The sequence below is a fragment of the Corylus avellana genome, chromosome ca1, assembly GCF_901000735.1.
Source record: "Corylus avellana chromosome ca1, CavTom2PMs-1.0".
Taxonomy (NCBI): Eukaryota; Viridiplantae; Streptophyta; class Magnoliopsida; order Fagales; family Betulaceae; genus Corylus; species Corylus avellana.
In genome coordinates, this window is record NC_081541.1 from 35,100,331 (window position 1) to 35,123,313 (window position 22,983).

The 22,983-nt window shown below is 35.5% G+C and overlaps 3 protein-coding genes across 6 annotated transcripts; all 3 read left to right on the forward strand.

Moving 5' to 3' along the window:
• The first annotated feature begins 1,279 nt into the window (after window positions 1-1,279).
• Window positions 1,280-8,314, forward strand: LOC132168015 (protein TIC 62, chloroplastic). Of its 4 annotated transcripts, none has more exons than XM_059579079.1 (13): window positions 1,280-1,512; window positions 2,523-2,640; window positions 2,737-2,809; window positions 2,895-2,946; window positions 3,094-3,270; window positions 3,867-3,948; window positions 4,084-4,156; window positions 4,245-4,355; window positions 5,342-5,515; window positions 6,390-6,523; window positions 7,400-7,600; window positions 7,901-7,984; window positions 8,090-8,314. In XM_059579079.1, the coding sequence occupies exons 1-12, from the start codon at window positions 1,338-1,340 to the stop codon at window positions 7,953-7,955; spliced, it is 1,425 nt and encodes a 474-aa protein (XP_059435062.1). In that variant the 5' UTR covers window positions 1,280-1,337; the 3' UTR covers window positions 7,956-7,984; window positions 8,090-8,314. The 4 variants fall into 4 exon arrangements, with proteins under 4 accessions (XP_059435062.1, XP_059435063.1, XP_059435064.1 ...); XM_059579080.1 differs by having other exon boundaries at window positions 2,737-2,791; XM_059579081.1 differs by having other exon boundaries at window positions 1,281-1,512; window positions 5,363-5,515.
• A 1,970-nt stretch (window positions 8,315-10,284) lies between these two features.
• Window positions 10,285-13,850, forward strand: LOC132188741 (uncharacterized). The gene is made up of 7 exons (XM_059603277.1): window positions 10,285-10,543; window positions 10,645-10,741; window positions 11,358-11,496; window positions 12,298-12,380; window positions 12,528-12,662; window positions 12,751-12,855; window positions 13,561-13,850. The coding sequence occupies exons 1-7, from the start codon at window positions 10,455-10,457 to the stop codon at window positions 13,687-13,689; spliced, it is 777 nt and encodes a 258-aa protein (XP_059459260.1). The 5' UTR covers window positions 10,285-10,454; the 3' UTR covers window positions 13,690-13,850.
• Window positions 13,851-16,236: 2,386 nt separating this feature from the next.
• LOC132189641 (probable E3 ubiquitin-protein ligase ARI2) lies at window positions 16,237-22,696 on the forward strand. The gene is made up of 7 exons (XM_059604394.1): window positions 16,237-16,617; window positions 17,343-17,375; window positions 17,465-17,741; window positions 18,773-19,253; window positions 20,364-20,912; window positions 20,991-21,151; window positions 22,071-22,696. The coding sequence occupies exons 1-7, from the start codon at window positions 16,498-16,500 to the stop codon at window positions 22,214-22,216; spliced, it is 1,767 nt and encodes a 588-aa protein (XP_059460377.1). The 5' UTR covers window positions 16,237-16,497; the 3' UTR covers window positions 22,217-22,696.
• The last annotated feature ends 287 nt before the right edge of the window (window positions 22,697-22,983 follow it).

The window sequence follows — 22,983 nt, forward strand, 5'->3', positions numbered from 1 at the left end:
TCTTTTCTTAAGCTATTCAAATTCCTATAAAATACAATAGCCTGAAAACAACATATCTCAATCCAACATTAACAGTACTAAGCCTTTCTTAGACATCTAACCAGCCACGTATTTCAGTTTCCTATTGATATCTAAAAGAGAGAGCTTCATTGGTTTACTCGGTACTCCCCTGAAAAAAACAGTCCTGCACCCAATTTTTAAAGAAAGAAGGAAAAAGAAAAAAGGTCCATGAACAACAATAAAATAAAAAAAAAAATTCAGTTGCGGAAAGCAAATTACCTAAAAACGTTTTACATAAAGAAAATTAAGATTGCATGAGCATGCAGAAGTGATCTCAGATTGAGATATGGCATGCTAATTAGTCAGTAGACAATAAAGGCCACCTATCACATGGTGATTATCTTTGTTATTAATTATATAATCCTTATTGATTGACAAAATAAATTATTTAATCCTTCATTATCGATGATCATTGTAAAATTGGGATTTTAGGACGAATATCATTTTTAATTTTTATGCTAAGTCACTAATCACATGATTTCGGACTCCCTAACTAACGTATACGCTCAAATTCAATATGGGTGAGTTAGATCCTATTTTTTCCGATTTGTGGCTTAGAGTTTGTCACATCCAATTTGAGTTAGAGTAGTGTTTAACTATGTATATTAATGTACTATTAATAAAAACTTTATAATTGCTTTATCTCTCAACAAGTAGTATTAAAGCCATAGTTAGTTTCATGTGACGAATGTCTAAATACTTTGGGTTTGGAGTTGTGTATGCTTTCGCAACTTTTGATATATGACACTTTTGAAAATGTAAAAAGACTCACAAGCAAGGAGGAATTGGGTCAACGTGAAAAAACTCACAAGTGAGCGGGAAATTGTTGTGAGTGTTGAGTCTCATATTAAGAAAAATAGTAGTTAATATACTTAAGTGGACTCAAGCCCATTAGCTTAGACTTTTGGGTTAGAGTGACGTTTAACTATTCTAAGTTGTTTTATTTTCATTTTTATGTTTAGTTTTTTGCTTTTTTTCATGTCAAATTAATGAAATGGATAAAATACCACAAATCACATAATTCATTTAATAGATATTGACATAGATACAGCCGTATTCAATTTGTTTAATATAAATGGCTTAAGTTGATAACAGTTAACAAATATTTGTTCATGTGCATCGGCAATTGATGATAGAATCTCGTATGGCTATATTGCGGGACCCATCATATCCACATGGAGTGGATCAACTGTGCTACAACTGCCCAGCTAAAAAAGCACCACAGGATAAAATACCGTTTCTTTCTCCTCAAAATTTCAAAAAAAAATTCCCCAGCAATGGAGGGTTGCTCCCTACAGTCACCTACTGTAACCTCTGTGCCATCTTGCTTATTCCTACGTGGGTTAGCTGAAAAACCTTTTGTACATGGCCAAGTCCTCAAATTTCCCAATTCAAAGGGGTACCCAAATGCCAGAAAGCTAAAAGTTCTTAATAACAGAGCTCAAGCTTCAGGTATATGGTTAATTCTTCTACATTCCATCAAACTTGTGAAATGGGGTTGTTTTAATTTATCTTATAATTTGACACCTCTGTTTTGGGTCTTTTTTTCATTTTATTTAGCTTTGATTTTGTATCTGTAACAGGAACCATTGAATAAGTTTTCATTGTAAAAGAGTAGTGATATTGGGTATCATGTATACCTATTTCACCCACTGCATTAGTTTCCTGTCTGTTGCACTCCATCTATAAAATTGTTTCCATGTTATCCAGTAATCCAGTTATTTCAGCAGACATACAAGATAACATGGTGGTGGAAAGGAACTTTAATGGCAGTTTAGCATTATGTGAAGTCATAATATGCGGGGCACTAACATATAAACATTCTACCGAGACCTCAGAAGAATTGTAATATTTTTGAAATATTTTAAGGAAAGTTTCAAACTTGACCTCTGGTAGGGTGTTTCTAAATCATGTCAATGAAGGAGGAACATCTGTAAATATCCCTTAAAATCTTCAAAAGATGTATGTACATATGCATATGCAATGTGCAATCTCTGGAGATGTTTGAAATGTGTCATCTTGCAGATTCAATGCTCTAGAAGACTTTTCACGCTGATGTTTATTAGAAATAACTGTTGTAGGATATGCCTCTATAAAATATTTCAGGTTTTGCTTCTTTATTACTTCAAAATATATCATTGGAAGTGTGGCTATAGGTCATCTGCAAATATTGCTCTGGTCAACCCACAATATTGCTGAACTAGATACATGATTGATATTGCAAACACAATTGATGGATGAGTTGACTTAGAGTTGTAAGGAAAGCATAATTGACACAGGCTATCCATTCCTAGTTCCTGTAACAATTTTACTTGCAATTGTGTCTTTAACCTATTTATGAAGGAAATAGATTCTTTTTAATTCCTCTCTCCCCCTGCACGATCTTGTTTGGGGTTTGCCAAAATATAGTCTTTGTATATCATCCTTTCCCATGTGTATTGTTGTCTATGGATTCCTACAAGGAACAACAAAAGTCCGGTCAGAGACAGTTGAAGCAATTTCAAAGAAAGAAGATTGGAAAGATGAGAATGTTGTATTTGTTGCTGGTGCTACTGGTAGAGTTGGCTCACGCACAGTGAGGTTACTCTCTGCTTCAAACTTCACCCTCAAGTTAAATTATCTCTCAATTGGATGCCTCAGTTTCTAAAATTATCAAGCTGTTGCAATCTCTTTCAGGGAGCTTTTGAAACTCGGGTTCCAAGTCAGAGCTGGCGTGAGGAGTGCTCAGAAGGCAGAAACTCTTGTGCAAGTACAATTTTGATTGTTAATTAGAATATTCACAACCATTTTTCTCCAAAATATATCAATAATGAGAAAATAATAACTCATTGCAGAGTGTTAAACAAATGAAGTTAGATGTTGAAAATGCAAGTGAAGGAACTCAGCGTAAGAAAAGAAAACTTTGAAAGTATCACTTTCTTCTTACTTGTGGTTGCTATTAACTTTTGAAACTTGGGATAGATATAAAATATTGTCATTTTAAAAGATATGCTCCTATAGCACATAACAGGTTGTTTTTGGTCTTTAGCCCAGCTGTAGAAAAGCTTGAAATTGTGGAATGTGACTTGGAGAAACAGGATCGGATTAGACCAGCATTAGGCAATGCATCAGTGGTTATATGCTGCATTGGTGCCAGTGAGAAGGAGGTCTTTGATATCACTGGACCATACCGGATTGACTACCTGGCTTCCAAAAACCTTATTGATGCAGGTGAATGAAAGATACTACTTGTTATTGCTTTGCATGAGTTTAGTCTTGTGGGCTTAACACCCACCATGGTTTCATATATTTGCAAGATCTAACTGAAATCTCACAATATTTCATTCTGTGGGCCCAAAAGAAATCTATAGAGGAATAAAATTGCCTAGGATTTTCTAATTAATTATTTATTATTAATAAAATTGAAAATAATTTTGGTTTTCTCTTGTGGATTTCTGCTTACATCAGATATTCCAAATAATTGACACAAGGGCCAACATCTGCATAATTCTCTCACTTTGTAATTATGGGTTAAATAACCTTGAACCCATAGTTTTAAGTTTTCTGAACTTTGTATATTTATTCCCCTTCTCATGAATCATCATGCTCCGACTTGCCTTGTACTTGACATGGAAGGGTTTCTGAACTCATGCAGGCCAAAAAATAGCTTTATTTTCTCCTTTGTATGCCTGAAATCTATTATTTGGGAAGATGGGAAGGAAAATGCAGTTGATTTTTCCTTTTGAGGACAGAACTTGATTAAGTCAACCAATTACATTTACTTTAAGCTTGGAAATGCTTATTTTATTACTTCTATTGCTGTGCAGCAACTGCTGCGAAAGTTAAACACTTCATTTTGCTTACCTCATTGGGAACAAACATGGTTGGCTTTCCTGCTGCTATTCTAAAGTAAGTCTAGAAGTTTCCTCCTCACAATTTGCAGTATGTTGCTTATAGTTCAGTTTTCAACAAAAGACAAGTACTCTATGTATACTTCTTCATTAGTTTTCTTTTATTGATTGTCCTTCTCTTCTGCTTCTATAGTTTGTTTTGGGGGGTTCTGATTTGGAAAAGGAAGGCAGAAGAAGCACTGCTAGCCAGTGGACTTCCCTACACTGTGAGTGTTAATAGTATTAACTGCAGATAAGTTTGACAAATATGGGGATTTGTGGTGTCTGGTTACTCATTTAACAGTCTTTTTTCAGATAGTGAGACCTGGAGGCATGGAACGGCCCACTGATGCTTACAAGGAAACCCATAATATTGCCCTCTCACAGGAAGATACTTTATTTGGTGGCCAGGTGTCAAACCTTCAGGTATTCTTCCTGTACATTTTCCCCAAGTTGGCAATAATATTTCAGCCATGAGCACAACTCCTAAAAATGTTTTCTTTTTGACCGATTATGTATTGTATCATTCAATTCATTCAGTATTCAACAAGGCCCTGTTTATGTGACTGGAAAATGATTTAAAGCTCTCTGAATGTTGTCCTGCCACTCAATAAAAGCTGTAAAGGTGATAGCTAAGTTGCTGCATGCTCTCAGTTTCAAGGTTGAAACATTTTATAATTTCAGTAGAATCATAACGTGTGACCAGTCATCTTATCGGCAATTAAGGTCAAATGTAAACAGATATGGAAAAATATGGAATAATTTATCAATAGATAGTAAATTATGTTTAGTTTACTTGGCTGATTGGGATATAATTGAAAGTCCATATTCTTTGTGATTTTGTTCTTTTTTTTTTTTTTTTCTCAAAGATTCCCCCTTTGTTTTTTTCCTTTCCCAAGTATACTTGCTAAGGAATTAAAGAGAGAATTGGAAATGATGCTTTGGATCATAGGTTTCGTTTTTTCTTTTCCAAATTTGATTTGTGTTGCTAGGGAATGTTCTATATGTTGATTGCTTTCTTAAAGTTGAAAAACTTTACTCAGCTTATATTGCATGTTGTACCCAGAAGGAAGAAAACTTTTCAATTATATTGACAAAATAGTGAAACTGAAAGATCAAATGCTAAAGAGACATCTTTTATGTACTTAACTTCATTTCCAGACCAAAAGAACTTATTGTAAGTGTGAATTTGTGATTTTTTCTCACATAGTGCTTATCCGTTTATGCTTAGATGCAAATTGTAACTATGCTGGATGTGCATTCTTACTACCTGCGATTCATACACTGCAGTGATTTATCACTCTGAATGGTGTCTTGTCATCTTTTACTTGCATTTCTATCTGCAAAACTAATTGTAGACATCCATATCTATATTTGGTGAAAGAAACTTGTCATAATCCCATCAACAACAGAAGCAACTTCAATTGATGCAGGTAGCAGAGCTCATGGCAGTCATGGCCAAAAACTGCAGCCTTTCATACTGTAAAGTAGTGGAGGTAATTGCAGAGACATCTGCACCATTGACTCCCGTGGAGGAACTTCTTGCAAAGATACCATCTCAACGTGCTGACATTTACTCTCGAAAGGTACTTTGACTTGTATTCCATGGACATCAAACATGCTTGAAATGAGTGGCTTAAGCTACTGAAGCAAAAATTTGAAAATTTGACTACTAGGGGTAATCTAAGCGGAATGTGTTTCATCATTTAGCTCTATCTACAGCTGTTTACTTAACTAAAATAATAAAATTCATTTACACTGGAGCCTAAACCTGATCTCTATGTTCCTTAATTGATTTTGTTCTGATTGTTATTGAGCTTTCAACTTTCTCATTATCGAACTCTTGTCTTCTAATGGTCTAGACTTTCTGCAACTCTTGTTTTCAAACTGTTTGAAAAGGAGAGCATATTGAATATCCTGGAGCAGAAATGGCTCCTCTCTTGTAGCCTCTCCTCCATATCCTGTCAGGAGATGATAAATCCTTTACATGGGGCTAAAGCCATGCTAAGATGGTGGTATAGGAATCTTAATGGATGGGGTTGGTCAGAGGTCCTGCTCTTAATTATGACCTATGGCTAGCTTAAACTTAAAATAAGTGGTGATTTAACATAATATCAGGGGAGAGATCATTGGTTCAAACCATGTCTTTATAATTCACCTCTCATTTCAAATAAATATTCCATGTGTTGGACTTTACTTGTTAATGTAGAATTTGAGCCCACACTTGAGGAGTGTTAGAATATTAATTAAATGATTAAATTAACCATTTCTTATTAGCTTAAGATTTTAGGATAAATGGTAATTTAATAGCTAGGAGGTAGGGTGAATCATTGGTACCTTATCATGACTTCAATTATGAAAGATCAATCAATTGATTTTCCTATCTCATTGGATAGCTCACGAAATATTGCCAACTACTTTAGGAGCCAAAAAAAAATTACTTCTTTTTGGTGTTATCAGGATCCAGGTGCTGCAGCTGGGCCTGATTTAGCACCATCTAAGACTGTCAAATCCAAGGAACCAAGCCCTACCATTGAGAAGGAGCCTTCCAGTGCAAAAGCGATGGCGAGGCAACCCCTCTCTCCTTATTTTGTGTAAGCAGATATTCATCTTGCCTATTATATGTTGCATAAGCCATTTCTGATACTTTTCTGTTGAATCATAGATATTGGACAGTTTCTTTATGAGCTGATTTGATTTTGCTAGTTATGAGGATTTAAAGCCACCTAGCTCTCCATCTCCACCATCAAGTGGTTCCAAAGGAACTCCTTACCGTTCATCAACACCAGTAGAAGTAGTATCAACTACTTCTATGGAGATTGCTTTTATCATAAAGTAGATCTGCTATTATAATCTCCACTTTTAAGAATGAAGTATAAAATTTGGTAGTACAACTCTTTTTCTATGTTCAATCTAAATAGTAAAGGCTACGTTAAGTTTGGCAAAAAAAGTATGCTACGGGATTGCAGCCTACCAACAAGAATCAATTAAAGAAATGAAAACAAAGACGAAACAAATCCCTCCTGTAGTCAAATTAGTAACTGCTTCTGTAATTTTCAAAAGGCTGCTGTATGCAGCATATAGACGAATCTAGTGGTTGTGATGACCCTCAGTAATTCATGATTATGAAGATACCTATTTTCACCCTTCAAAACAACATAGGTGTTATGGTGGTTTACTCCTCAGTGGTTCTCATGTGGTTCTCATCTATTCTCACCCTTCAAATAAGGTGTTCTGCTACATTATTCCCATCTGCCTAAAGGTTGAAGTCAGAGTCAACATGACAAGCTGTCGAACTGATTAAGTTTGTGTCAAGAATATAAATGCTGTTTTATTTTCTTATCAGCCATTCTGAACAGCCTTGCTCTCTTTGCTTTGTTATGACCTTCTAGTGTTTATTTTTTTCACAACTAATTTTTTTTCTTCTTTTTTAATGATTCCCACACAAAATGCGCACACTTTGTTTTCAGATATGATGACTTTAAGCCCCCTACATCCCCATCTCCTAATGCACCTACCACGTCACTCCTCCCAACATCGGATGCGGATGGTGGATTCAACATGGCTACGTTGTCAGTGAACAACATAGCTCAATCTCCAAAAGCAGATAAACCAGGGGGTAATCAGCACCATACTGGACCGAAGCCAAGACCACTTTCACCTTTTACTATGTGAGTCTTTCCTGGGATTCATCTTTGTTTCTTTTTGTTAGACATGTTTTCATGAAGGTTATCTAGAGGGGAATCTTTTCCAAAGAAGCACAAATAAACTCTAAATCCAGGATATTAGTGTTCAGCATGGAAAAATTTTTGTTATTAAGCTTTAGGTCACGTCGAGACAATTATTATTACTTATTTCAAAAGTTTAAACTGATAGAAAAAAATGAATTTAATCATTTAATTAATATTCTAACCGAGATTAGTATCTTGTTAACTGAGTATCTACTTTCTCTTTTTCCAATAAATAACCAGGTACGATGACTTGAAGCCTCCAACTTCCCCACTCCCATCCCCAAGGAAATCTTAGAGAAATATCTGCCCTACAACTTCAACAAGGTAACAGTTCAAAGTTTCTCATACCCATATTAAATGAAGATGAGTATGCCTCTTTGAGGCTAAACCCTCAGCACAGAAGTGACACTGAATATGTGATTGGAACAGAACCATTGAAGCATCGCAATTAATGCAGAGGAAAGCAACTGCAAATGCGGGAATAGCTTCTAATGATAATTCTTATATAAATTTAACATTGATTCCTACGTATATATATAAGTGTTTATTTTCTTTTTCTTTTTTTCTTTTACTTGTTTTTTTTGTATTCTAAATGTAAACTACAGCAAGATCAGTTTGCCTTCATAGAATAAGATTAATACACTATGTTTCCTATGGTTTTGTATAATAATACGTCACTCTTTTTGTTCTGCGAAAACATTGCACCTATCAAGCTGCCTTGACTTGGGAAAGGCATCACTAGGTTGAATATTTTGAGTTCGAGCTCGACTCATTTGAAACTTTTTGCCAACTTCGGCTCGGCTCAGCTCGATTACAGTCATACTTAGTGTGCATGCTTTTGAAAAGAGGTAAAAACCTGAAGACAACTGTGGGTTTGAAGGAGAGGAGTCTATTATTTCAAATTTAATAGTAATTTTAAAAGCTAGCTCACATTTGAGAGGACTCTAAGAGGATTTTAGTCATTCTTATATCATTACTCGAAGGAGAGATCCCCTTTATTTCCTTGTGTACAAGAGAAAAATGGTAAGATGTCAGAATTGTAGAGCCTACGTCTCCGGTGTGTTAAGGCAAAAAAAATGTTGTCTTTGTTGATAGGAGTGAAAATGCGGTTACAGTTAGCAATTATTAGCTAAAATCGCTAACCGTAATTGCCTAGACTATTAGTAAAATCTACTAACCGCCTATGTGGTTTACGATTAATAACTTCAATAATAGTTAACCACTTTTTAAAGAAAAAATTTAAAAATTTAAAAAATAAAAATAAAAACAAAAACAAAAACAAAAACAAAATGACGTCGTTTTTATGGTAATATGATAATACCCTACTACATTATACGACATCATTTCTATATTTTTATATATTTGATCAAATGTTATTGTTTCTGTTTAAAAAAAGATAAATGCTAGTGATACTAACTCTTTTACTAATAGACAGGGGCGGACCTAGGATTTATATTATGGGGGACAAACTTACCTGAATATATAACTACATAGATACATATAGTATCTCTCTATATGTGTATTTGTATATGTTTATCTAAAATAAATATAGATAAGTCTTAAATTTAATTTCATAGTAAATTGTAAGTTATTATTGCATACAAAAGTTATGTTTTAAAATAAACTAAAAAAATCTATAAGATTTAAAAAAAAAAAAAAAAAGTACATTTAGTGTGAACTTTTTCTTCTAACGAGATCACTTGGAGCTCCCATAAATACTATAGTCAAGCTAAAATAATGTTGCGAATAGAAAGTCACTAATTAAATGGGGACATTTTCAATTTTTTAAAGCTGAAAGAGTGAACAAAACTAAAAGAAAATTTTAAAAGGAGACAAAAATATAATTTTGGAGGGACAAAACTAAAATAAATTTTTTAAAAAGGGGCAAGAATATAATTTTGTGGGGATAAATTTCTAAAAAATTATATTCTAATAACATTTTCAAAATGGTTGGGGGGACGATCCCCCTAATCATATGCCTGCTTCCGCCTTGCTAATAGAGACTTACTAAACTGATGTGTAGCTCATTCATTGGAGAAAAACAAAACAATTAATTAAAATAAATGTAAGTACTAATAAATGAGTTACATATCATTTTAGTAAGCTTCTGCTAGTAAAAAAGTTAATACCCATAATATTTATCTTTAAGATATTTTATTCAATCAACTTCTGCCGTCATTTCAAGAACTAGCGCTTTTAACTTTTTAAGTTTTCTATATGGAGAAAAATAATGTATCAATTATTGGGGTCTAAGTGCTTAACCTTTTATCAAATTACTTTTTGAGGTTTGAAATTGATTAATCGATCCTTAAAATATACCCCATTATCAAATCAATCACTCCATGCTCTACTTTGGTTAGCTTTTTTTATGGTAAATAATGAGACATAAATGGAAATTTAGTAGTGAGAATTTGTGTTAGCATTTTGAATTCAAATATGAGTATACGATTATATAAATTAATTTTAATTTGATATATTTAATTAAATTAATCAAATTCGTTAATTTTAGGAGTCGAGTCAAACATTATCCCCTCTAAATATTATGGAGTCGGATTCTAATCGAAATATAAATATAATCTAAATATAAGATTATATGAGACACTTTGAAGTCGACCTCCCTCAATGTAATTAAACGGATCGGCTTCTTGTATGGAATGATCCATGCCCCATGGGCCCATTTCTCCTTGAAATTATTAGACCATATCTGAGAGTTACCTTGAGCATGGTTTAGGGTTTCTCTGGTTCTATTCCAAGAGGAAGAAGAAGAATCGAACCCGAAAATCCAAAAAAAAAAATGGATACGAATCAGAAAGCAGACGAAACACAAAAGAAGAATAGCTTTGGTCCCTCCACTGCATTGGCTTACCTCGATCCTCACTACTGGTACCAACTTTGTCGACTCTCTCTGTGTTTCCTTATTCACCCCTATCATTTTCGCTAATTGCCTCATCTTGTTGTTGTTGTTGTTGTTCTTGCTGCTTCAGGGACGAGCGGTTTTCTAATGAAGAACATTACGAGTGGTTCAAAGACTACACTCATTTTCGCCACCTCATTAAAGCCCATATCAAACCCACTTCTTCTGTACTCCCCCCCTCTCTCTTTGGATTTATATGTAGTGTGTTTATTTGGATTTTCTTGTCATTTTATGTTTAAACTTACCAACATAGTTCTGTAGTTGATTATGTAAGACTACCCATCTTGTTATTTGAGCTATAATATTACATATATTTTATTCTAGATTTTCTTTTCATTATGTGTGTTAAACTTACCAACAAAGTTCTGTAGTCGATTCTTTAAGACCACCCATCTAGTTGTTTGGGCTTTAATGTGGCAAGTAGTGTTAGTCTTTCTCTTAATTAACAAACCTTAATGTATGGAGTAAAGGGTCTAATGTAGTAATGAGTTTGAGCTAAATACAACCATACATTAGCCTGTAGAAATTGGAGCTGCCTAATTTACTTGCTAAACCAGTTTGACTTGATGATGTTCTGTGCATTATTAGCTGATTTTGGGGTGCTTTGCATCGTGTTTTGGACTTCATAAAAGAATGGAAAGGAATAGAGAATTGAAATTGAGGAAGGAATATAAAATAATGTATCTGGGACTTGTTGGATTTAAATGTATCTGATTTCTAGTTCAATCAAATGCTTAACATGGCCTTGTAACGCTATAGTGATGAGAAATTTCTATAATGAAGGTGTTGGAGCTGGGTTGTGGGAACTCGCAGTTGTGCGAAGAGTTATACAAGGATGGGGTTACTGAGATAACATGCATTGATCTCTCAGCCATTGCGGTGGAGAAGATGCAGACGCGATTAGCATTGAAGGGATATAAAGGTGTGTTATTGATATCCCTCAATAATCCTGCATTTAGTATTGTTTATATGCTTATATAAGAACTCCTCTCTCTTTTCTATGTACTTAATGTTTAAGGTAGTAAATTTCGTAGTGATATGCTTTTGAAAAGAGAAAATTGTTTCTTTAGCATTCCCACGGCAGTAGTTTTCATATTTATAAGCAGCGATTCAAATTTGCCATCTATGTACAATGACTACTTTGGCATAAGGGGCGCCAAACTTGGAAAATCATAAAGATGGAACTTATGGATTATTTGCGTATCTGTACGTTTATGTATTTGTAGATAGAAATTATATTACAAACTTTTCACTTTGGGGGAAGGACTTGTAGCAATCAAAATAAGTCTGATCGCAACTTTGAAACTTCAAATCGGAAAAAGTGGAACTTAACAAACTCTATATGTTGGTACATATTTGAAGCAAATGAAGAGACGGGGGTATTCAATATGATCCCTATTACAAACTGTGGGAAGACATATTTGGAGATGCGTTTTTCCATTTTCTGGACTTAAATTGTTAATACTGCAGAAGAATTTCTCGTGGTCCTGTTTCTAAATCACTACAGTCAAAGTCTGGCATAATTACTTTGTTTGGCCAAAACATTGCGTGCATTCTGAAAAGATATACTTCTAGACTTGTCCATAATGAATAGTAAAAGGCCATTTTTTTGTCATCTTCTAAACTAGTTTTAGGAGCTAACTTACGCAGTTAAAAGGTTATTTTTAACCTTAGTATTTTTCATGTTCTTTTGCCCCCTTTTTTTTCTTATTTCAATCATCAGAAATAAAGGTTCTGGAAGCTGACATGCTAGACTTGCCCTTTAGCAATGGGGTTTTTGATGTCATCATTGAGAAAGGAACCATGGTAAACGAACAATCTGTGATGGTTTTCCTTTCAATTTTGTCAGAATTTCTATATGTGATACTTGGAACTCTCATAATTATGATTCCTCCACTACTTTGTCTTTGACTTTAATGAGTCAACAATGTATTACTATTTTAAATTTTGAAGGATGTATTGTTCGTGGACAGTGGGGACCCATGGAATCCGCAGCCAGAAACAGTAACCAAGGTCAAGGCAATGCTTGAAGGTGTTCATAGGGTTTTGAAACCCAATGGGATTTTTATCTCAATTTCATTTGGCCAGGTGTTCTGATCAGATTTATAGTTTTCTTTTCCCGCTTAATAAATGTTTCTATTACTTTTAAATCTTACCTTGAAATTATCTCTCATAGCCACACTTCAGGCGTCCTTTATTTGATGCTCCGGAATTTACCTGGTCTGTTGAGTGGAGTACTTTTGGTGAGGGATTTCACTATTTTTTCTATGTCTTGAAGAAGGTTAGTCCAGTTAAAACCAGAGGCTTAGTTGTTCTGTATTCTTGTTGAGGCTATCTTTATTGTTAGTACATATTTGGATGCCGGATGGAATTGAAGCATTTCACTGTTTTGGTAGGGGTGAAATACCTAAGCATTTCAATTGTTAGTACATATTTATCTACATTGTTGTTTGACATCAAATCCATTTTGTACTTAGTAGGGGTGGCAACTCAGGTTCACATGTCAAGTTTGGGTCGTATTGAGGAATGAGTATAAGACTATATAGGTTAATTCTAACTCGATTCATTTAATTAAATTGATTAGACGTTTTAGCCTTAAGCCGTTAATTTTGTGTTAGGTAACTTAGGTTTAACAGTTGTGTCAAAATTGCTCATCCAATGTCACGTGTTGGGTTCGGGTCATGTTGAGACTTAGGTATAAGACTATATAAGTCAACCTTAATCTGACCAATTTAATTAAATGGATCAGATCCATTCATCCAAACCTGCTAATTTCATGTTGGTTTTGTATCGAGTTCACGGGTTCTATAAAAAATTGCCGCATTTCGACTTTTTTTTTCTAGCATATTTGGTGATGACTGATGCCTTGTATCTTTTGTAATGATTCTATTATTGGGGTTAGTATGTGCGCTGATATGCTTTAATGAAATAAAACTTTTGATCAAGTCAATTAATCTGCTTAAAATGATAAATAAACATGTTCCAGGGAAAGAGATCGTCTGATGGCAAAGGATGTAGTGAGAGCTTCAAGATGCCATCGATTTCTTTGCTTCACGAAGAGTTAGAAAGTGAAGATTATATTTTTCGGACCGCCATTGACGACATGGACAATTAGAACTGATTGTATTAGTTTTTTGGGTCTTCAATTTCCCTGGTGTAAACTGGATTTGATTGTACTCCCAAGCACTGTTCACTTAAAGATACCATTAGTTCTGAGTGTGATATAAATAGATTCTGTTGGGTTTATTAAATTAGGTTGCCTTAGCCATTTAACTACGAGTAATGCTATTTTTACAGCTACACTTATTTTACACTGGTTGATGTTGCGTGTTTTAAGTGGCTAATATTTTTGTATTTTTGAAGTGGTTGACATAAGAAGCCACTTAAAACGGATTCGGATCCTCTCCAGTCCTGTTGGACTGGAGGCTGGATCCTCTTGGATTGGAGATGCCTCCAGTTAATGGCCCTAAGAGATCCTAGGGCCATTAAGGGGACAGTTGTCCCATTAAAAAAAATAATAATATTTTATTATTTTGCTTATAAAAATAAATACAAAACAAAATAATAAAAAAATTCATTTTCCTATGATGGACTCCCAAGGGGCTCCGACGATGGCAAGTTACAACCAAGGGGCTCTGACGATGCCAAGCAGGGGCTGGATCTCGTCGTTCCAGCTTCCAAATATGGTTGTCATGGAGTGGTGTGGTTTTTCAGTGTTTGGCTTCATCCAAGACTTCATGTTTTGCCATGACCTGTTGGTGCTCTTGTTGGAGAACATTTCTTCTGGGATTGGGTTCTGTTGATTTGGATTTGATTTTATTTGGTGCTTTGATTTGCCATGACCTGTTGTTTGGATTTGGATTTGGCCCTTAGGGTGTTGATGAGGGGTGAAGAGTAGTGAGGAGGGAAGGGAGGAGGTAGTGGATGAGAGGGTTTTCTGACCAATGCGGGGGAGGAGGAGAGAGACAAGAGGGAGGACGGAGATGAGGGAGAGGAGGTTAGTGGTGAGGGAGGAGAGGAGGACGGAGAGGAGGTTGGTGATGAGGGAGAGAAGGGTTTGTGGTGAAGAGGAAGGGGGTATGGTAGTGGCAGCAGTGGGTTTAGCCACCAAATAGTGGCCCTTGGGGGTGGTTCCTACTAAACCCATTTATTTTTTTATTTTTTTTCCTTTTTGGCCTTTCGGTCACCCTCAGGCCAAGCGGTGGCCCTTGGGGGTGGTCGAACCACCCCCAAGGGCCATATCAAAGACCAAAAAAAAAATTATTACATTATTTTATTATTTTTATTATTATTTATTTTTAAAACGTTAAATAATAAAATATTAATATTTTTTAAGTGAGACACATAGCAGTTGAATAGCCCTAAGATTTCTCCTAAGGCCATAGGATTTCTCCCAAGGCCATCCTGGCCATTAACAGGAGGCCTCTCCAGTCCAGATCATTTTCCATTTAAAACATGTTACATAAATCGGTATTAAGTGAGTGTGATAAATGAATATAAAAATTAGCATTTCTCTTTAAATACTGCCTATATGAAGCCCTAATTAGCAATTGTGGGGTGTATGTAACTGTGCTGTTGAAAGCATCTCTCTAGAATGGTAGGCTAGAACTATAGTGCCATTCAAAGTGAGCAAAAACTAGAAAAAAGTTTCTATGGCAAAACAACAGATTTTGCTTTTCTTCAATTTGCTAAAGGAATTGAACAAATAACTCACATCTAAAGTTGTTTTAAATGTCATAAGACAAATAAACAAACATATCTTCCTAATCCAAAAGGCAGATAGAGACATTTATTATTTATATTAGCCCTCTTTGTAAGACACCATCCAATTGGAATTATAGTAAAAGATACACGCATATTGTGCACCACTAAATTTGATTTCATGCTTTCTGTATGAAGTCTACAGGCTATAGAATGAGTTTCTGGTCACTATAAAATCTACCCTTCGATGTCATAGTCCAAAACAAATGCTTTTGGTTTAAAATATTAATGATGAGCCAATCTTCCCAAGCAATCTAAAGCTAGAGGGTTTAATTTATTAGATAGTGAAATAGCCTTGATCGTTTCTTTAAGGTCAAGAATTTATTTCTTTTTGCCGCGTTTCAAATTATGCACGTTCTCATGGATTCTAGACGAGGGATGTGATTATTCGAAAAGTTAGTCTTTATTGAGAAAATGAATTGGTTACGTAAAATGGGTGGATTATAAAGGTGTTCATAAATACTAAGAGTTTGTTTGACTCTGCGAATTTGTAAGTTAAAAGTGCGGTTTTAAACAAAATTACCAGAAGTATCTTTTTTAGGAGCACGTTTTAAAAAAATTATAATTTAAAAGCATAGAAAAAACCACGTTTTCAAATTATAAGGAAGTGCGTTTAAACAAATTTACGATTTTAAAAGCCAAACCACGATTTTACCAAAATAATTTTAACTCTAATTGAATCTAAACTTCATAAGGATTCTATAGAGAGAATTCAGCTAACAGATCTATAGGCGTTCTTTAAGGAAAAAAAAAAATAATTTAAAGTTACTTATCTACACACAGATTTGAACTTGACGAAAACGCTGTCGTTCCTTTAACGTACAGCAGCCAAAATACGACGCCGTTATGACCACTCATCCGTTAATTTCGACCAAAGAAACACTCGCTTGTTACCTTTCTCATTCTCTCTCTCTCTACCTGTCCGAGTGTTCCATTCGTATATGCTTTCTCCGTAAGCCTTTTCTTTCCCATTCTCATAGCCGGCGACCTCGTCGGAATCCCCATCGGATCTCGCTGGAATTCCTGGATTTTTCTCCCCTCCGAACACCCGATCCGATTGAGTGTTCGAATCTTCGCCTCAATTGGCCTATACATACACATATTCATTCCTTAATCTCATTTTTTTTAAATATAAAAAAATTTATTATTATTATTATTATCCATGGATGATTGCTTGAGCAGCGACGAGGACTACTACTACTCCGATCGGGATTCGCTGGACGGCCTCGAGAACGAGGAGGCTGACTTCCAGTGTGCACCTCCCAAGGGTCCCTCAACTAAGGTTTCCGATTTTTTCTTGAAATTTTTGGCTTTGGAATTGTGTTTGATGGTTTTGGAGCTCATGGTTGTTTTGGTTTGTGGGTAAAGAGTGAATTTTTGTGGGAGTTTTGGTTTGGTGTATGCTGTAATCTGAGTGTTTTTGTTGTTGTGTTGGTGCATGGGATTGGGAATTGCTGATTTCGGGGTCTTGGTGATCGTATTAGTTGTGGGTGTAGTTTTAATTGTGAAGCTCGGTTTTTTTAGGGAGGGGGTGTTTGTTTTGAGAGAGTGCTTTGAAATTGCTCTTAAGTATAGTCTGCTAAAGGTTTCACTTTTTTGGGTACGTTTGCATTTGGGAATTTGATCAATATTGAGTGCAAAGAAGCTAACTTTTTTAAATTTGTTGAATGTAATGGCCCTAATAGTTGCTGCTTTTTTCTTTTAAAAACAAAAATTGTTAATGATATTGTGGATTTTCCAGTTCTAGCTGCTAGTTGCCTGTACAGCTTTTAAATTTTTATTGTGGGAACTGGGTATGAATTTTTGTTTTTGTTTTTTCCGTTTTTTTTTTCGAACTTCCAGTTCCAGTTTTGATGGGTGAAAGTCCTTTTAAGGAGCAACAATGATTTTATAAATTTCATTGGGTTCTAATGCAAATTTGAGATTGGTCGTGATGTCTATATGCCCTTTTTGTAAATACTTAATTTAGAAATTGACCATGTTTTTTCGAACCTTTTGCTTTTGCAGGTAATTACAAAAGAATCTCTTTTGTCTGCGCAGGTAAAAAGAAAAAAAGATCTTTTACCTCTATTTTGCTAAAAATTTCTTTTCATAATATTGATGTTTTGGATTGGGGCACATTAATGTAGAAGGAGGATTTGCGTAAAGTAATGGACATGCTATCCCTGAGAGAGCACCATGCCAGGACTTTACTTATTTATTACCGCTGGGATGCTGAGAGGTTGCTTGCGGTGCTTGTAGAGAAGGGGAAAGCTTGCTTGTTTGCTGAAGCAGGTGTTAAAGTGGTTGAGCATCAAGATCTTGACTCACCATCGTTTCCTACAATAACGTGTGATATCTGCATGGAGGACTTACCTAGTGAGGAGACAACAAGAGTGGACTGCGGCCACTGCTTTTGCAACAATTGTAAGCACTCTGCCCTTGTTTTTATGTCATTAAGGTCATAAAGTCTATGTTATATATATGCTGAATTGTTGCGTGGAGTATACATTAGGCTACATCGGTCCTTATGCTATGTAAGTTTGCAGGGAGAGCAGAGGATTAGAGAGGAGAAGAGATGGAATAGTTATCACTTACTTTATTTAGATTTTTTAATGAATAATAGGGAGGGGGGGAAGGGGAATTGGTGTCACTTCTCTTATTTGGTTGTAGGGGTGCTAAGAGAGGAAAGGATAAGGTGTTATGCAAATTGACATTACGAAGAGATAAGTCATATGGGATTGTTTAGACATTGATGAAATTTTAATAAATGATTAAGGGTAAAAAGGTAAGTATAGAACAGTTCATTAAGCATGTTATCCTCTTCCTTTAGAAAATGGGCTTTGAGGGCAATACCCATCCAAATCTTCTCGAGTCCTACTCTCTTCCCCCAAAAGAAAATCCAAAGAGGGGGGTTGTAATCCTTAACCCTTCCTCTCTCTTTTCATTTCCTCTTAATAAAGTTTCGTAATTTGTTCTAGATGTTCTCATTTTTTTTTTTCCTTTAGTACTGTATGAGGTATAACTCATTGTAATTCCTCTCTCTCTTTTCCCATTGAGCTTGCCAGTTATTGAGAGTTGCAATACAAGTATGAGCATGTTGGGTTATATGAATATCATGTAAATAGATATACTTGGTGCTTATGCTTTATCACAAGTTCTTGTTATTTGTTGTACAAGAAACTCCAAAGAGGGGAATTGTAATCCCCAACCCTAATTCTTCTTCTTCTTCTCTCTCTCTCTCTCTCTCTCCCCCCCCATTGAGCTTGCCAGTTGTTGAAGAGGTGTAATACTTTAGAGCATGAGCATGTTGGGTTATATGGATATCTTGTAAATGGATATACTTGATGCTTATGCTTTATCACAAGTTCTTGTTATTTGTTGTCCTCCGTTTTCTTCACTAGCTTACAAGAATTATTACGAATATAATCTTTTATGTTGCTGTTTCAATTTTTTAGGCTGGACAGAGCATTTTATTGTGAAGATAAATGAGGGTCAAAGTAGGCGCATCAGATGCATGGCACACAAATGCAATGCTATTTGTGATGAAGCTGTTATTAGAAATCTAGTTAATAAAAGGCATCCTGATATGGCAGAAAAGTTTGATCGATTTCTTCTTGAGTCATACATTGAAGATAATAAGAGGGTTAAATGGTGCCCAAGTACTCCACATTGTGGGAATGCAATACGCATTGAGGATGATGAATTTTGCGAGGTAGAATGCTCATGTGGTTTGCAGTTTTGTTTCAGTTGCTTATCAGAAGCTCATTCGCCTTGTTCCTGTGTGATGTGGGAGCTTTGGGCCAAGAAGTGCCGAGATGAATCAGAAACAGTTAATTGGATCACAGCTCATACAAAGGCTTGTCCAAAGTGTCACAAACCTGTGGAGAAGAATGGTGGTTGCAACCTTGTGAGTTGTATCTGTGGTCAAGCATTTTGGTGAGGGTTCTTTTCTTTCCCTTTCTGTTATATCTTTTGGTTGAACTGCCCTCTGTAATTCATGTTTGCAGTTTGATGCATATTCTTGTCATGCAACCTGCTTTTGCTTCTCAAGAGTTAGCCTTTTCTCATTATGTGAGTCTGACCTGTTTTTTGTCTCAAACTAAAATCCTGCTTCATTGTTATGTATCGTGTAAATGATAATTTTCTAGTACACTTTGGGTACATCAAGCTCTAACAATACCAGCTAGCGCATAAAGTTTATTTGTTTACATAAGTACTTTTTGTAGTGTAATTGATGCTCATATTAAGATCTCCCTTGCTTATGGTGAGATAAATTATTTAGATCTCTCTTTTAGTATGATTCAATTGATGTTAATTAGATTCTGGCAAGAGTGTCCAGATCACCTTGGTTGTAATAAAGTTAGTTATTTTAGAACCATATTTACCAAGTTATTTTAGAACCATATTTACTAGTTGCTTATATTGATTCTGAGACCCTTTTCATGTTATTTCATTGCCACACTATTGGAGTGGCCCAACAGTTTTGCTGTTTTTGTTAAAATGGGAGGGCTATAGAAACTCCTGACCATTTATGGCTTAAGGTCACTTGCTTAATCTGGTGGTATGGTTGAATAGGAACTCCTTTGCTGTTTAATGTTTGTTCAGGTTCATATGGTCATCATCTCTTCTCCTTGTTCCTTTTCTTCTGGGTTACATATCTTACAAAAAATTTGGGTATGTTTGATAATGGTTTTGAAAAGTGTTTTTTTTTTTTTGAAAAAGCGTTTTGATATGATATAAATGTGAGTAGTGTTTTTTGGTAGGGTTCATATTTAAAACGTGTTTTGCGTTTTGAATTGTTTGTTAGAAAACATTGCCAAATAAGGTCTAAGGTCTTCATTGTTTGTGCTACCCTTTTTGTTTAAACTTAATTGGATGTCTTTGGTGCCATCACTTGGGAGGATTCATGCATGAGTTGGCAGCATAACTCCACCCCCCCCGCCCCCCCCTTCCTCTTTTCCAGTCTCTTTTGGCCTTTCTTTTTATCAATATCTCACCATTATTAAGCTGATGCAGTATGTGCTTTGTACTTTTGTTTTGTTGCAGTTGGCTGTGTGGTGGAGCCACTGGCCGTGACCATACGTGGTCTAGTATAACTGGTCACAGTTGTGGTCGGTTTAAAGCAGAGCGAGAGAAAAAATCTGAACGTGCAAAGCGGGATCACTATCGGTATATGCACTATTATAATCGCTACAGAGCCCACATAGATTCCTTTAAGCAGGAAAGCAAATTGAAAGAGACCATACAAGAGAGGGTGTCAGTTACCGAAGAGAGGGATTCGAGGCTCAGAGATTTCAGCTGGGTAAATAATGGACTTAGCAGACTTTTCAGGTCCAGGCGTGTTCTTTCTTTTTCATACCCATTTGCATTTTATATGTTTGGAGATGAGCTGTTCAAGGATGAGATGACACAGGAAGAAAGGGAAATAAAACAGCATTTATTTGAGGACCAGCAGCAGCAGCTTGAGGCAAATGTTGAGAAACTTTCTAAGTTTTTGGAGGAGCCCTTTGATCAGTATGGTGAGGATAAAGTTATGGAGATAAGGATGCAAGTCATCAATCTGTCAGTGATCACAGATACTCTGTGTCAGAAATTGTAAGCATCTGTTTTGCTATAACAAAAGCTTTCGCTATGTGAGACTGTTGAAATCATGCACTTATAAATCTCATGCAGGTATGATTGCATTGAAAATGATTTGTTGGCTTCTCTCCAATTTGGGAGCCACAATATAGCTCCGTACAAATCAAAGGGCATTGAGAGGGCATCAGAACTTACTACTTGCTGGAAAGCCAATAACAGTGACAAATATCTGCCTTCAGATTGTGGCGCAAGTGGTAATGGATTGGAATCTTTTCCTTCTGAACATCTTTTGTTCTCTACGTATTATATAGTCGCAGAAGAATAGTAACTGTGGCATATGGGACGTCTAACCTTTGCTTAGAGTAATTGTTGCACCTTTCCTTTATATATTGTTATTGTCATATGGTGTGACCTGTTGCTTCAAATCATTGACTTGCCATCTATAGTACTCTTAATTGTAAGATCTGTTACATCTTTCTATAGTACTCTTAATCGTAAGATCTATTGCATCTTTTGTGTGAGCGTTTTTAACAGGTTTATCAGAAACTTTATGTGTGACTATGGGTTACGCTGATGGCTGCTCTTGAATGGTTCTTATAAATTGGTCCTTTCAGATCTTCCTTAATCATTTCCTTGTTAGAAAAAGAAAACTTAGATTCCTTAAAAGATTTTATTTTTTATAACAAAGTTTTAAAAAGAAAAAAAAATAAGGTTACTATGTACCTAATTTCTCATCTTACCATGTCGATCTGTAGTCTTGCCTTATTTTAATAATATTTTCATGACAGTCACATGTACACATTGGTTAGGAATAAGTAGCAAGTCTGAGCACATTGTCGATGTTGCTTTCTATAAAATCATCATGTAAACTTTTATTAGGTTTATTATGATAATGATATCCATGCCTGAGTACTCATTTATGATGATTAATACCTCAAAAATGTTGCAATGATTAATTCTGATTTACAAATGCACTGATTTGTTATGGTTATCCTCTATTTTGTTAGAATTGATTTACTTCTAAAAATATATATATATATATATTAGAATTGATTTGGATTTTTTTCAAGAGGGTTTAGGGTTTATACTCTTGTGAATATAAGTTAGTAGATGCAATTAGATGGTTACTCATGCTAAGATATATAGACGTTTCTTACACGTTGTCAATGTTAGGTGGGACAGCAGAATTTGATCAACCTTCAGGCTCTGGGAGTTCAGATGAGAGTGGATGCCCTCTCAGGAAGCGTGCTAGGAAGGATGGTCTTGGAGGTGGCCTTTTCGATCTAAACTTGCCGGCAGAGGTGGTTGACAGGAACTGAACTTGGAAGTTGTAGGCGCATAAATACAACAGGTGTACAGCTCTAACATAAGCCCATGCTTAGTTCAATGAGATCGATCATTTCTGGATCATAATACCCAAGAACTTCCACCTTTTTGACATTCTTCTCCGTTCTGACTTGGGCTTTATAAATATTTTGATATTCTCGAAGAGAAACTTGAAGATACCTATGCCTATATCTTTCCTTTCCTCTTCGAAATTCCAACAATGTATATAGCCTTTTATTGGGCTTTCCTGGGCAATAGATATGTAAATTTCTACCTGAGACTTGAGGGAGGAACCCTCTTATACATCTTCTCAGATTTCTTGATATTTTTGGATGTCGGAAGTAAAGGTAACTTTGCTAAATCTGATTGTTATCTGCTTAGTTTAATGCTGTGTTCTTCCTGGTAGGTTTGCTTTGTTTTATTTCCCCTCTCCCATTTATGCTGATTAATGGGAATGAATCAGTTTGCTTTTATGGATTATCTTGGATCTATTGTATGATTCTGTGTTGAACTGCTTTTTCAGGGCTAGTGGTAGGAGTTTTAGCCATCTGAGGCAGATTAGGTTATATATTTTTGAAGAGTTGTGATCCTATTTGTTTCTTGTCTGTTCCACATACATAGGTGAATGAAGCCTCTTGGATTTTGCATCCTGTGTATTTCATAGCTGGGTACTGTATTTCGCAGCAATCTCTGATCATCTGTATTAAGGAGCATGCATATAAACCCAAAGAGTTTCTTATTCACCTTGTGCATGTTATGG